We start from the raw sequence: 16490 nt of genomic DNA on the forward strand, positions 1-16490 counted from the left end.
ACACACACACACACACACACACACACACACACACACACACACACACAGAGGAAAAACAAGATTGTGTATGATTTTGGGTATGCCCAACTATCAGGGGGTTCTCCTAACTATCCAATTTCAGATGCAATGGTGTTTCCCCTTTACCTATCCTAAACTACATGACTCAGGTGATCTTTAAGTCTTTTAACCAGTGGTCAGGTGAAGTGTACAAGGGCAAGGGTTTAGATCTACCACTGGATCATCAGTACCCAGTATAATACTCTACTTGGAACCTCACAGGTGCTCATCATATGTTGAATGATTGAATAAATGAAATGGGTTTTTTCAATGCAATGTTTTTTTAATGGCCTATATATGATATATTGAAAATTTATTAAATTTACATGAAATTTCCATAAAATATGCATTCCTATTAGAGGCGACTACAGTTTTAGCATAATTTAAACTTTGACATTACAATATTTGTTATGACATAAACACAATGTTCCTGAAAATTCTGTTGGTTTTTAAATAATTTCATGTATAACATGAAGTTGTGAATTAAGAATACATAATGTTTCTTGAGGGTTTTTTTTTTTTTAATTTATGTTTCTGCTTAACTTAAAAATAAAAGTTATCGAGGTGAAAGAGATTATTGGAACATTAATGGAAATGCTACACTTCACATTATTTAAATAACATTTTATAAATTATAAATAAGTAATATAGGTTAGAATACATTCTACATGGATGATTAAAATGCTGGAACAAGTTTAAGTAGAACATAAGGAAAAGAATTTAAACTCCCCATATGTCACTTACTAATAACATTAAATTGCCAGAAATATCAGATATTTGTCTAAGAGGCACAAATGAAATAATAAGATATTTAGTATGTTATAAAAAACCTATTTGTAGATTATATAAATTCCTTCATTTTCATTCTTGTCTTTTTTTGTCATTTTATGATTTTCAAAAGCAGAACAATGGAATATAAATGTAATTCAAATTAGTAAGATTTGCTTTTATTAACATCTCTAAATCCTAGATTGGGAAGAAGTTAAAACAACAGATATAAATTAAATTTTTTAAATCCACATAATTACTTTTCCAAATTAGTATGTATAATAGACTATAAGACTCACAATTAAACACAGACAATATACTCCCATGTAAATTAAAAATACGCCTTATATCTGGAATATTCCATTCCACTTTAGTTAAAACATTACAAATAAGGCATAACAAAGCCTAAAAATGATTTAGAGGTCACAAAAAAATGATAAAACAGAAAAGAACTTCTAAAATGTATGAATATGAACTCTGAGGATAAAATTGGTTATAAAAACACAAAATATAATCTGATGTTAAAGAGAGGTAAATATAAAGACATAAATCAATGTCAGTTGTAGAAATAAATAGCCTTACAAAATACCTGTATATACTTAAATACGTTAAATTATATAAGCAGTAATATTTTCCTTATTAAGTATAGAGAGTTTGATGAGATTAACTGTCATATTTATATAGAAGTATAATTAAGATAGTGAATTATAAACTTCTGAGATAATTAAGATTCAAGATGATGTCAAACAAGTATAAGTATATTAAGTACATAAATATATTATAAATTAAAATGCTAGTATAGAGAAAGTGGCAGAGCAGACACACTAACAAAAATAAGCATTTAATTGGCATATTTCTGATATTCTTACCTTTAAAATCTGAAAAACTGATTGTTTAAACAGTAGGTATAGAAATGTGTAAATCAATGCATTTAATCAGAGAAATGTTGGTGTCCCAAAGATTGACTGTGTAGGTATATATATTCTACGTATGTACGTGTATATATACCATACATACATACACACACACACAAGCGGTCAAAATGTAAATATATCTTTGTATCTTATATATTATTTTTCTTCTATATCAGTGTATTTTTAAAATACACAACTTGATAAAACTACAGTTTCTACGTGTAGTTTTCAAATTATAAAAACCTATACCCCAAAGGTAGTTTTATACCTATAATACAAAGCCACTGTTCTTTATGATTCAAAGAGGGAAAAAATTTTAATGAGTATAAAACAGTCTTACTGTGGAGTTTTTTTTTTTTTTGGACATTCAGCATACTAGGATTTAATCATCTGTCATCACAGTGAACAGTTTAAGCAGTGACCCCATGAATTAATATACTGTGTATCCACATCTTGGATTCCCACTGGTGCTATTTTTTTACTATGCTATCAACTAGAAATAAGAAGTATATGGTAAGAAGCTGGGCTCAAAAATATTATCCTAGTAAATTATCAAAATAACAAATATGTTTGGCTAAAAAGGTTTTTCCATTTCTTCCCTAACTTCAAAGGGATTTCATAGGTAATTAATAATTTTGCTTAAATAATGACTCTTCCATCAATAGGAAAGTACCTTGTAAAGTTTTGTTTGAAGGTTCCTCAACTAACAAGGAGTTTACAGTTTGCTTAAATTACCCTAAATGATTCAGAAGAAGCCTGTAGCTGCCATTTTTATCTTTTGCCAGAGGTTAAAATCTGAATCAGCAGCAGGATAACAGTTTTTGAAGATTTCCAGGCAAGTACTTATGTAGAGCACAAATTCAACCAAAAAAACTGTTTCTAATCCAGCTGCTCTTATTGATATATTAAAATTCATAATTTGATACCCTTGCAGAATAGTATGGGAGAGCTTACCCTTTCCTGTATGACCCCAAATCAAAGTGAAACTAGACCATTATTGTGTAAAAACAACAAAAGTTTTTAGTTTTATTAAGTAATCTGAATCCCTAATTAGGCATTAACTCCTTTTCTTGTGTTGTCTTTTTTATTTTGAATGTTAAGTTAGAAAAATACTTTAAACTGTACATTTAAAAATACTTTAAACTTTAATATATACTATGATGCCATTAACAAGTTTACTTAATTGTTCATTTTAGGTTTTTAGCTCAATTAATATTCAGTAAGTGTAGACACTGATAATTCATTAAAAAAAAAGCAAGGTTTCCATTTTTCCTGAAACTGCTAACTTTATACAAAATTGAAAATTCTAATGAAATGTAATCTTAAATGAAATAAGAAAAAGGTATCTCTCAGAAGCTAATTAAACAATTTAATTTTAAAGCTTTAAAAGTTTATGAGGTAATGTCACAAATTACATCCCATTTATTCCTCCCTAACCTTTACTTTTTAGAAACTACAGAAGGAGGGAAGGGGGAGGGGAAGACAATAAAAAGTGGCTTAAATCCAGTGCAGCAGAAAAATTCCTTATAGCCTCACTTTTCTTTTTTAAGAATACAAAACAAAGACACTATTCACTGCTCCCGTAGTGGGGATGCTTACTATGCATATCTTTATCACAACTAAGCCAGAGCCCAATAGATAGGAGGCGCCATAATTTTCACAACAAAATAAAATAAAGCTTACCTTTGTATGTGGTTCCTGTCTCTTATCAGGCAAAAACTGGAAATCTGGGGAATCATCTCCATAACTTTCTTGGTTGGCTCAGAAATATTGCTTTTAAAATCTGATTGGGTCTCTTTTTGCTGCAATAGCTCCTGTTTGGCATATTCTTTGAGCCTTTTGTAAAGAGTGCGTAGGCCCTGCGCTGTTCGAGGAGGGCGGTCTACTCCACTTGCATTATAGTTAACTGCTATGATATCCCAACATCTATTCTTTTCCACTATTACTGAATGTTTGTTAGTGTGTTCTTCCAGAATTTTAACATATGGCTTCACAAGCTTTAACAAATCAAGCTTTTCAGATAAGGTAAAATTGGAAGATCTAGCTTTTCCTACCATTGTTCTTTTCAAATTAAGTAGGCAGTTTCTGAAACCACCATGCAGCCTTCAGCTCTGCTCAGCTCTTTTCACAAACAGAAAAAGATCAGGCTTAACTAGGCTAGCCTCATTTAGGCCCACGCCTACAGGGGAGGGTTTATTAAAATTCCTCCAGCTTAAGCTGACGCAGGTTCAGGAAATCTGCTTAAGCCAAGCCTGACCTACATAAAGCTTCTCACTGAAGAAGACAGGAAGGCACAAGCAAAACACACTTGTGTATAAAGAGAACAGCTCGAGGTAGGATTTAATACACAAAGGTCTAGAGATAAGGATGGAACACAGCTAAAAATTAGCTAATTTAGGGAGAATATCGAATTCCAACACGTTTGCCTAACTGATAGATTGAAAATGCACTGCAGTATCACTTTAATAAAAACAAAAGAGGAACTGTTTTGTACTATTTGTTTACAAATCCAGTAGACAGAAAAATGAAAAACTAAAGATATGAGTGGTGAATGTAGTGATTCCTAACAGAGCCCCTAATCACTGTTTCTGAGCTGCTGTTCTCTCTTACAAAATCTGCATAATGCTGGTCCTGCTGTCAATCAGGAATTGCATATCCTCTAGCTAGTTAGGTTACACCCAGCTCAGACTCCACGGTAAAGCTAAGCTTCTCCTTCATTTTACAGTCTACAGTAAACACCGTGTTTTTTTTTTTTTTCAGTTACTTAAGAAGAAATTTTTGTTGAACACTAAATCTAAAAAGCAGATAAAAATTATGTTTTTAAAGCAATGCATTATTCCAGCTGTAACGTACATGAATATGCTAGCCCGCTTTAGCATGTGTAAAAAACACCATTCACAGTAAGAACAGCATAATAACACCTTAAGACTGCACACAACAAAATCGCATTTGCTATTATTAGAGTACGATCTTTATTTAGCCATTTTCACACAATTTGAGCTATGAAAGGAAACAGCTAGTCTAGTCATTTGCAAGGCCACCAATTTGCGTGTTTAGGATATATTTTCTAATCTCTGTCTGAAACATGATAAATAACAATGTAAACAAATAAGCCTATTTTCTCCTGATATACATGTTTCTCCAGATAGGAGAATGAATTAGAACATACTTGAACACAGTTCCATTCAATCAATTGCTGAACACCTGTAAAAATGTTCCCAAGCACTGAGAAAGGCCCAAAGAAAACAAAGGTAAATCTAGATACAGCCCCTATCCAAAGAACTATAGCTCTACAGAAATGCCATCAATTTTCAATTACTTTGTTTTTCATTCTTTCAATAGAAGAGAATTAAATTAAATTTGTTAAGTTCTCACTTTGAACCAGACAATGTGCTAGAATGTGTTATTTGTCAGGAAATGTGTTATTTGTCAGGAAAAAAAGTGAAAGATTGCTGGGTACACTATAGGATGCTAGGTGTTTTCTGGCATACTCTACTGGGTAATCTGATTTTTAGCAGTCCTAGCCTTTCACCGTCTTTGAGCAGTTTTATTGCTGAGTAAAGTTGTAGAAAATAGTAATGCAAATGATTCTTGCCCCTAGAGATGCAAACTGAAAATTGACCTGCTCCAACAACCTGACCACAGTTACTCAAAGGAAAGCAAGAACACAGTATATACACTGTCTTTAAACAATATTATTATTTTTGGAAGAAATACAGGCATTGTGTTAAGAAATGATGTGCTAATGGAAATGTGAAAAAACGTTCAATCTCACTATCAAGGAAATGTATACCAAAAATGATTTTCATCCATAAGACATCCATAAGGATGTGAAAAAACGTTCAATCTCACCATAAAGGAAATGTATACCAAAAACGATTTTCATCCATAAGACATCCATGAGGAAATGTGAAAAAACGTTCAATCTCACTATCAAGGAAATGTATACGAAAAATGATTTTCATCCACAAGACTGGCAAAATTCTTAAAGAATGAAAATGTCAGGAGTGGATGAGGGTGCAGGGCAGAGTACTCTTCTGTACCGTTCATGAGAGTGTGAAATGGCATTTGTGATGGCAATCTCAGAGTACATATTAATAGTTTACATGTGTAAAAACTTCTAAACTTGCAGTAATTTTACTTCTCAGAATCTACCTTGAAAAATACTCAAACACACAAGGAGCAGCAGAGCCTTCTTAGTAGTTGCATAGTATTGGAAGCAATCTAAGAGCACATCAGTTGGGGACAAGTTAAAGTCACTAAAGTATATCCATACTATGGTCTACTCTGGGCAGCACTAAAATGCAAAAGGTAGATTTCTGTGTATTGACACAGAACAAGCTCCAAAATATATGGTAAGTGAAAAAAGCAAGTAAAACAAAAATACATACAATTATAATCCCATTATGCTTACCCAAAACACCCAAAGCTAAATATTTCTGTAGGTACAGAAAATATATGTGTAGGTATAGAATGCAGGTCCATACATAGGTATGAAAATGTACTCCAAGAAGGTCTGGAACTCTTCTGCCTAATTACAGGAGCCATGACTTGCAGGTAGCTATGGAGCATTTTTCTTTTTTCTTTTTTTGGCCCCACTGGACCACCAGGGAAGTCCAGCTATTGAGCATTTTAAATGTGGTTAATGGGACTGAATTTTTTACTTTATTGAATTTTAATTAAACAAAATTTTTTACCTGAGGCAGCATATTTTTCCATTAAACACAACTTTATTGTTTGGGTAGGATTACATTTTACTTAACCCTTTTGTCACAAATGATACTATTGTTTCTAGTATTACGGACAAGAACTCCCTCCTGGACCAAACGTTAGTCAGGCTCCTCTGAGCCTTCTTCTCAACTAGGACTTTAGCAAGGATCCTGCTAAACCAGTTTATAGAGAATCCCCCTACCCTTGATACCTAACCAAATTCTTCATACTCCCACCGTTAATACCTAACCAAGTTCCTCTCAGTAATTTTCCACCCACTGACCCCCTTACCCTGCCTATTGGCTGTAAATCCCTGTTGTAGTAGCAGTTGAGTTCAGTCTCTCTCCCCTGTTGCAACAGTCTTTTTTTTTTTTTAAATAAATTATTTATTTATTTATTTTGGCTGCATTGGGTCTTTGTTGCTGCACATGGGCTTTTTTTACTTGCAGTGAACAGGGGCTACTCTTTGCTGTGGTGCGTGGGCTTCTCATTGCGGTGGCTTCTCTTGTTGCGGAGCAAGGGCTCTAGGCACGCGGGCTTCAGTATTTGTGGCATGCAGCCTCAGTAGCTGTGGCTCGCAGGCTCTAGAGCACAGGCTCAGGAGTTGTGGCGCACAAGCTTAGTTGCTCCACAACATGTGGGATCTTCCTGGAGCAGCGATCGAACCCATGTACCCTGCACTGGCAGGCGGATTCTTTTAATTTATTTATTTAATTTATTTATTTTTGGCTGCATTGGGTCTTCATTGCGGTGCATGGGCATCTCATTGCAGTGGTTTCTCTTGTTGCAGAGCACAGGCTCTAGGCGCATGGGCTTCAGTAGTAGTTGCAGCACATGGGCTCAGTAGTTGCAGCACACGGGCCCTAGAGCACACGCACTTCAGTAGTTGTGGCTCACGGGCTCTAGAGTGTAGGCTCAGTAGTTGTGGCGCATGGGCTTAGTTGCTCCACGGCATGTGGGATCTTCCCAGACCAGGGCTCCCCTGCATTGGCAGGCGGATTCTCAACTACTGTGCCACCAGGGAAGTCCACAGTAGTCTTGAATAAAGTCTTCTTGCCTGTTTAACTTGTCCGGTAGAATTTTTCTTGACATTACACATAATCACATCAGCAGTGTAGTCAATCTTAAATTGATTCTGTTTTTTTTTTGAAAGAATTAATTAATTCATTATTTAATTCATTATTCAAATATTCTGTCTAATAAGTACATAATACATACAAGAAGAATGTTTATTGTTAACTTCTGAAATCTATTTTACAAAGCACTTGACTAAGCTTTAGTTATCTGGAAATTTACTTTTGTGGAAACCTCATTTCATGAAAATGCTAGGTACATTGTGTTAGTGTACATAAATTCTGCTTGAATGAATTTTTTCTATGCACTGATATAACATTTAATGGATTTGTTTGAATATTTTATGCAGACAGCACAAATTATAGTGATACCCTGTATAAACTGTAATTGATTATTAATCTGAATTACTTATTCTGTCTTAATTATAATTAAATTATTTTTCTAGCTAAAAAAATAATGGGCAAACTTTTTAATATAAAAAAGTATACTACTGACGCAGAATCAAGTGCAGATGCAGAAGCTAGTACTCTTACTGGAATAATAAAGAAAAAAATGAGAGACCGAACTAAAGCATATTACATATTTCATACTGAATACCAAATGCAATTTGCTAAAGCAGAACAACAGGAATAAGCTGTTTAATGCATTTTAAAAAGGTAAAGAAAATAAAATAGACAACGTTAAGAGACACTGTCAACAGACACACAGTAAATTTGACAAGCAGTTTCCTCTCAACAAACAAGAACTGATGAAGTTTAGGCACCTCAAATCAGAATTAAATATCCAGAAATATTTTTAAATAATATGTAACAACGTCTGACCTTGTAACTTTGGCCAGCTATAAAATGGTTTGGTTTCTTGCACACACAAAAAAAGAAAACCATTGTTAGTAAAGAGATGGTAAAAATACATATATACTATTTCAGTTACGGAAATTTTGTCAGAAAATTATTGGGAAAGGATTTTAAACGATATTTTAAAAACGAAAGAGCTTCAATTAAGCAGCCAATAATTGCCTGTAGAATACAAGACCTAACATATCAAACATCAATTGATTCAATATTTTTTAAATTGCAAGTACTTCTCTTTAGATTTAAATGAGTTATACAATAAAAGTTATATAATAAAAGTTATACAATAAAAGAGATACTGCCCTATTAACACATGGGTCACATTTTATCTCAAAGGACTTCAAAATTTACAAAGGAATGTTATCAATTCATGACCAAATAGATATATGAACTCATAACACAGATATTTTTTAATCTATATCTGTCAAAGAATTTTAGCTAGACATGGAAAAATAATAGTTCTACTGCAATAGATGATGCTCTGTTAGGTTAAGTTTAAAAATCTGGATTTATTGCAATTTTAAAACAAGAAATTAATATTTCATTTATTACTCTGTTCCACACACATTATGAAAATATTGTGCTCAACTTTCTAGAGCAGACTCTATGAAAAGTGTCAAGAATAGGGGCTTCCCTGGTGGCGCAGTGGTTGAGAATCTGCCTGCCGATGCAGGGGACACGGGTTCGAGCCCTGGTCTGGGAAGATCCCACATGCCACGGAGCAACTAGGCCCGTGAGCCACAACTACTGAGCCTGCACATGCTCCGCAACGAGAGGCTGCAACAGTGAGAGGCCCGCACACCGCAATGAAGAGTGGCCCCTGCTTGCCGCAACTAGAGAAAGCCCTCGCACAGAAACGAAGACCCAACACAGACAAAAAATAAATTAATTTTTTAAAAAAATGTCAAGAATATAGTTGTTAAAACCATTTGGAATACATATGCAAATACCAGTTCATGGAACTGGTTAAAAAAGAAAAAAATAGGGCTTCCCTGGTGGCACAGTGGTTGGGAGTCCGCCTGCCAGTGCAGGGGACGCGGGTTCGTGCCCCGGTCTGGGAGGATCCCGCATGCCGTGGAGCGGCTGGGCCCGTGAGCCGTGGCCGCTGGGCCTGCGCGTCCAGAGCCTGTGCTCCGCAATGGGAAAGGCCGCGGCAGTGAGGGGTCCACGTACCGCAAAAAAAAAAAAAAAGAACACTAATGATTTTTTTTGTTCTTTGCCAGTGCTCATTGGTTGAGTCATGGAGAGTTTTATAAATTATTGTACTGTCTATAAAATTTATAATTATTATTGTTTATAATTATTGTACTGTTAACTCCAACTCAAGATTTTTTTTAAAACAAAAAGAATACTTGCTAAACATTCAATCATCAAAGACAAAACAGTGGCAATGTGATTTACGTTTTCTCATCAATATCACACTGTATATGAGTGAGCTAAATTTGAAAATCCAAGGAAAAGGCATATTTGTGACCTGGTTAGATAGGTAGAAGAATACATGTTTAATATAAAAATTTCCATAAACATACAACTCAGTAACTAACCGTATATATCCCTCTAACATGAATCGACAGAAAATTTTAATTATAATTAAGTTTTATGTAAATTGCATGAAAAAACTACAAAAAGAATTTGAAAAACACTTTGTTGATATTGATAAATTTAGAGCTGCTTTTAAATTTATACACTGCTCTTTTGAATTCAATGTTAATAATACTGAGTTGACACAAGAATTAGTAAATTAGTAAATTTGGACAGACATTTTTTTTGAAACTGACATGCTTTTGTTTCCAAGTCATATCAATTCTTCTAAAAAAGATGAACTAGTTTTGTTGATGTAGATACAAATATAAACAGAAATTTTTTAAAACTCAATTCAGCTAATGGACAACTTTTATGTATGTTTAGAACTTATTTATTTCATAAATATTATGAAATCTAAATACTAATCAAGAATTCAAAATAAAAATACAGCATCCAAATTGAGATATGCCGTAAATGTATAATATACACCAGCTTTCAAAGACTTAATATGAATAATAATAATTAATAACTTTTAATCACATGTTGAGATGATATACATATTGAGTTAATTAAAATGTATAATTAAAATTAATTTCACCTGCTTCTTTTTACTTTTGTAACATGGTTACTAGAAAATTTTTTAATATTTATATATGATTTATATTATATTTCTGTTCGACAGCTTTGGTATAGAAGGATAGGCACCAAACTAATGACAGCAGCTATTACTGGAAGGAGACTAAGATTGACAGGGACAGTTAAGAACCTTTAACTTAACTGTATTATTATGAAATTTATAAAAATATATTCATATTACTTAGATAATCAAAATTAAATTATAAATAATTCTTACAAACTAAGAAAAACAATGCAACAGAAAAACAAATATAGAATACAAACAGAATTTAAAGAATAAAATATAAACGTCCAATATATAAAGAGCTCAACAAGTAATCAGGGAGATGGAAAGTAAAAGACCATAGTTGTTTTTACCCATTCAACTGGCAAAAGTTAAAAAGTTTAATAGCATGTGTTAAGGAATTTGGGGGAATAAATTCTCTCATACAGTAATGATGGCAGAGCCACTTCAGAAGGCAATTAGCAAACCATATTAAAATATAATATAAACACATTATGATCTGACAACTGAGAAATATTTGCATAAGTTCATAAGACCACATGTACAAGGATGTTCTCTGCAGGATTGTTTTTAATAAAAACCCTAAATAAATCATGTTATATTCATACCATGGTATATCCTGCAGCAATTAAAAGAATAGGTTCATCTATATGTTCTAAAATGAAAACAAGTCTCCAAAGCATACTAGTGAGAGCTGCAAAGTACTCTCAGCATGGAACAACTCCATCCAAACCCCTGCACTAAGAGACTTGACCAACCCTAGGATGGCCTCTAGCAGCCTAAAGGCCCCAACCTAGCCTCCTCGTGAGCTCCATTCTGGAAAAGCTCAGAGCTATCAAAAGAATTTACTGTTTGTTCTAGCTAACACCTGACCCTAGGCCCCTGACCTCCCTTTGGTAGGGCATTTACTAAATCTCCCACAACTCAGGAGTGTCTCAAGGACCTGAAAGTCATTCCTTTGAAATGTAATTATCAGGAAGAACAGAGCCAAGGCCTCCCAGTCTTAGTGAGAAGGTAGAATCCTAACTTTGATAACTGCTAGCTAGCAGACAGAGCTGCCCTAATCTCATTTACACAGACCTACCTTTTGTAATTTTTCACTTCCCTGACTCTACTTGAGCTCCCTCTTTGACTCCCTCATCCTCCCTTCAAAAGCTGCACAAATCAGAATGGAGCTCAGGTCTTTACCCCACTGTCAGGAGTTAATGAATAAAATCTGCTTCCACTGCTTTAACTAATGTCTGGCTTTGTTTATCTTTGACATTAGCGAATGAAAAAATCAAGTTGTAGGTAGATATATGTATACTGTATGGTATCATTTATTTGAAACACACCATCCACATCAATAATACCAATTTCTAGGGGCTTCCCTGGGGCAATAATTATTATTATCGCAAAAAATAATAATATCAATTTCTACAGGTAAAATATATAAGAGCCTAGCTTTACCTGTAGTATTTTAGATAATTTACCTGTAGATAATTACCTGTAGTAATTTAGATACACCATATTAACAAATTGAAGGAGAAAAACCATATGATCATCTCAATAGATGCAGAGAAAGCTTTTGACAAAATTCAACACCCATTTATGATAAAAACCCTGCAGAAAGTAGGCATAGAGGGAACTTTCCTCAACATAATACAGGTCATATATGACAAACCCACAGCCAACATCGTCCTCAATGGTGAAAAACTGAAAGCATTTCCACTAAGATCAGGAACAAGACAAGGTTGCCCACTCTCACCACTCTTATTCAACATAGTTTTGCAAGTCCTAGCCACGGCAATCAGAGAAGAAAAGGAAATAAAAGGAATCCAAATCGGAAAAGAAGAAGTAAAGCTGTCACTCTTTGCAGATGACATGATACTATACATAGAGAATCCTAAAGATGCTACCAGAAAACTACTAGAGCTAATCAATGAATCTGGTAAAGTAGCAGGATACAAAATTAATGCACAGAAATCTCTGGCATTCCTATACACTAAGGATGAAAAATCTGAAAGTGAAATCAAGAAAACACTCCCATTTACCATTGCAACAAAAAGAATAAAATATCTAGGAATAAACCTACCTAAGGAGACAAAAGACCTGTATGCAGAAAATTATAAGACACTGATGAAAGAAATTAAAGATGATACAAATAGATGGAGAGATATACCATGTTCTTGGATTGGAAGAATCAACATTGTGAAAATGCCCAACATTTGGGCTACTACCCAAAGCCATCTACAGATTCAATGCAATCCCTATCAAACTACCACTGGCATTTTTCACAGAACTAGAACAAAAAATTTCACAATTTGTATGGAAACACAAAATATAGATCAATGGAACAGGATAGAAAGCCCAGAGATAAACCCACACACATATGGTCACCTTATCTTTGATAAAGGAGGCAGGAATGTACAGTGGAGAAAGGACAGCCTCTTCAATAAGTGCTGCTGGGAAAACTGGACAGCTACATGTAAAAGTATGAGATTAGATCACTCCCTAACACCATACACAAAAATAAGCTCAAAATGGATTAAAGACCTAAATGTAAGGCCAGAAACTATCAAACTCTTAGAGGAAAACATAGGCAGGACACTCTATGACATAAATCACAGCAAGGTCCTTTTTGACCCACCTCCTAGAGAAATGGAAATAAAAACAAAAGTAAACAAATGGGACCTAATGAAACTTAAAAGCTTTTGCGCAGCAACGGAAACCATAAAGAAGACCAAAAGACAACCCTCAGAATGGGAGAAAATATTTGCAAATGAAGCAACTGACAAAGGATTAATCTCCAAAATTTATAAGCAGCTCATGCAGCTTAATAACAAAAAAACAAACAACCCAATCCAAAAATGGGCAGAAGACCTAAATAGACATTTCTCCAAAGAAGATATACAGAGTGCCAACAAACACATGAAAGAATGCTCAACATCACTAATCATTAGAGAAATGCAAATCAAAACTACAATGAGATATCATCTCACACCAGTCAGAATGGCCATCATCAAAAAATCTAGAAACAATAAATGCTGGAGAGGGTGTGGAGAAAAGGGAACCCTCTTACACTGTTGGTGGGAATGTAAATTGATACAGCCACTGTGGAGAACAGTATGGAGGTTCCTTAAAAAACTACAAATAGAACTACCATATGACCCAGCAATCCCACTACTGGGCATACACCCTGAGAAAACCATAATTCAAAAAGAGTCATGTACCAAAATGTTCATTGCAGCTCTATTTACAATAATCCAGAGATGGAAACAACCTAAGTGCCCATCATCGGATGAATGGATAAAGAAGATGTGGCACATATATACAATGGAATATTACTCAGCCATAAAAAGAAACAAAATTGAGCTATTTGTAATGAGGTAGATAGACCTAGAGTCTGTCATACAGAGTGAAGTAAGTCAGAAAGAGAGAGACAAATACCGTATGCTAACACATATATATGGAATTTAAGAAAAAAAAAATATCATGGAAAACCTAGGGGTGAAACAGGAATAAAGACACAGACTTACTAGAGAATGGACTTCAGGCTATGGGGAGGGGGAAGGGTAAACGGTGACAAAGCGAGAGAGAGGCATGGACATATATACACTACCAAACGTAAGGTAGATAGCTAGTGGAAAGCAGCCGCATAGCACAGGGAAATCAGCTCGGTGCTTTGTGACCGCCTGGAGGGGTGGGATAGGGAGGGTGGGAGGGAGGGAGACGCAAGCGGGAAGAGATATGGGAACATATGTATATATATAACTGATTCATTTTGTTGTGAAGCTGAAACTAACATACCATTGTAAAGCAATTATACTCCAATAAAGATGTTAAAATGAAAAAAATAATAATAATACCAATTTCTACAGGTAAAATATATAAGAGCCTAGCTTTACCTGTAGTATTTTAGATAATTTTATGGGGAGAAACGTATTTAGGTACATTAATCTTTTTTTTTTTTTTTTTTTTTTTGCGGTACGCGGGCCTCTCGCTGCTGTGGCCTCTCCCGTTGCGGAGCACAGGCTCCAGACGCGCAGTCTCAGCGGCCATGGCTCACGGGCCCAGCCGCTCCGCGGCATGTGGAATCCTCCCGGACCGGGGCACGAACCCGTGTCCCCTGCATCGGCAGGCGGACTCTCTCAACCACTGTGCCACCAGGGACACCCCTAGGTACATTAATCTTAATGAATGCATTAAGTATTCTGAGGAAAATGTACTGATGTCTGCAACTTTAAAATTCATTTTTTAAAAGTAAGATAGGGACTTCCCTGGTAGTCCAGTGGGTAACACTCCGCGCTCCTAATCCAAGGGGCCCAGGTTCGATCCCTGGTCGGGGAACTGGATCCCACATGCATGCTGCAACTAAGAAGCCCGCATGCCACAACTAAAGATCCCGCATGCCGCAACTAAGACCTGGTGCAGCCAAGGTAAATAAGTAAATATTTTAAAATAAATAAATAAAAAATAAAAGTGAGATAGACTGATGGATGAATAGATATGCAATAAAGCAAATACAGTAAAATTTTAATTCTGGAATCTAGGTCGTTGGTATATGGGTAGTCAATGTAAAATGATCAACTTTTCTTAATGTCTGAAAATTCTAATATGTTCAAAAAAGTATCCTTAAAAATAAAATAATAGCAGCTAATATATTTTAACTCTTTAGCTATTAAAAATGTGAGAAGTTTGAACAAAGCTAAATTTCTAAAATAGAATTTTGATAATTAGATCTATTAAATTTAATAAATAAGGAATAACTGTGGGTAGGAGTGATTTTTTTTTCCTATGAATTGCTTGTTAGGCAAAAAGCTCACCATGACTACTGAGATTATTTCTATATTTTAGGAGATAAAAAAAAAAAAAACAACACGAAGGTAAGGATATTACGCCTTATTAATCTTTGTCTTAGCCCAGGTTCTCTGGCAAACAGGGCCTGAAGCAATGACTAGAACGCTGAGGCTATACTTGGGCATTGCATATACAGGGTATCAAGAGTGAAAAAAAAATAAACTGAAGCAAGGAACTATGTGAAATGGTGGCTGGGGGACTTCTCTGGCAGTCCAGTGGTTAAGACTCCGTGCTTCCACTGCAGGGGGCATGGGCTCGATCTCTGGTCGGGAAGGCCACGAGGTCAAAATATAAGTAAATAAATAAATACTATTTTTAAAAGTGCTGGCTACGTCTTTACAACAAGCTATGAAAACACAGAGTAGGTCACTTGGCAAATGCATCCACTTGGTACTCTTTGGAACATCTCCTGATAGACTACAAAAAGAAACCATTCCTCAGAGTAGTTCATGGAGGAAAATGTGGAATTTATCAGGCAGGTTCCCTCCTGTCTCCCATTTCCCAGTGGCCAAGCTCACCCCACTAGGAGTAAACGCTACCGCACTTTCAGCCTGTGTCATCCAGCCTCCACAGGGGCACAGGGTGCTACCCCCAAGCCCTGGTGTGGTGTGTCATCCACCAGACCCTCTCAGAGTGTGGTTCATCGGCCCGGTGGGGTGGTGGCCACCGTGAGGTGGCGGCTCAAGTGAGGCAGCACAGTGCGGTACAGTGAAGCAGTCAGTCTAGGAAGCACACAGTGGCAAGAGAATCTGAGAAGGCATATATCACACTGCAATATGTGAGGAAGATGACACTTTAAAAATCTGCCACATAAAAACAGGGTTAAAAGCCAGGGTGAATCCAAACCCTAAGAATCATTCTGAGTTATAGCATTTATATCTCACACTTCAGCACTGTGCTTTGGTGATGATACCCTGTAATGTTAAGCACTCAAGACAATCAAAACCATGAATTCCCTGGCGGTCCAGTGGTTAGAACTCAGCACTTTCACTGCCACGGGACTGGGTTCAATTCCCTGGTCAGGGAACTAAGATCCTGCAAGCCACGCAGTGCAGCCAAAAAAAGACAATCAAAACCTAGGTTAACAGGGATCTTGAAAACCCTTACAGAACT

At 35.5% G+C, this 16490-nt stretch overlaps 2 protein-coding genes across 3 annotated transcripts in view; both read right to left on the reverse strand.

The window, feature by feature from the left end:
* The window catches only part of FSBP (fibrinogen silencer binding protein), a 6042-nt gene extending 2223 nt beyond the window's left edge, over window positions 1-3819 (reverse strand). The window contains exon 1 of the mRNA XM_027131411.1: window positions 3423-3819. Coding sequence (XP_026987212.1) covers window positions 3423-3796 — 374 coding nt within the window. The 5' untranslated portion in view covers window positions 3797-3819. The remainder of the gene's footprint in view (window positions 1-3422) is intronic.
* The window catches only part of RAD54B (RAD54 homolog B), a 95485-nt gene that overhangs the window by 54215 nt on the left and 24780 nt on the right, over window positions 1-16490 (reverse strand). Inside the window, exon 1 of one of the 2 annotated variants that reach the window (XM_027131409.1) lies at window positions 3423-3875. The exons of the other annotated variant lie outside the window; for it this stretch is intronic. The gene's annotated coding sequence lies outside the window, so the exon portion shown is untranslated. Of the gene's footprint in view, window positions 1-3422; window positions 3876-16490 lie in introns of those variants that run through there. 2 annotated transcript variants of the gene reach the window in all.

The sequence above is a fragment of the Aethalodelphis obliquidens genome, unplaced genomic scaffold, assembly GCF_003676395.1.
Source record: "Aethalodelphis obliquidens isolate GAN/ISIS:26980383/991018 unplaced genomic scaffold, ASM367639v1 scaffold39, whole genome shotgun sequence".
NCBI classification, from domain to species: Eukaryota; Metazoa; Chordata; class Mammalia; order Artiodactyla; family Delphinidae; genus Aethalodelphis; species Aethalodelphis obliquidens.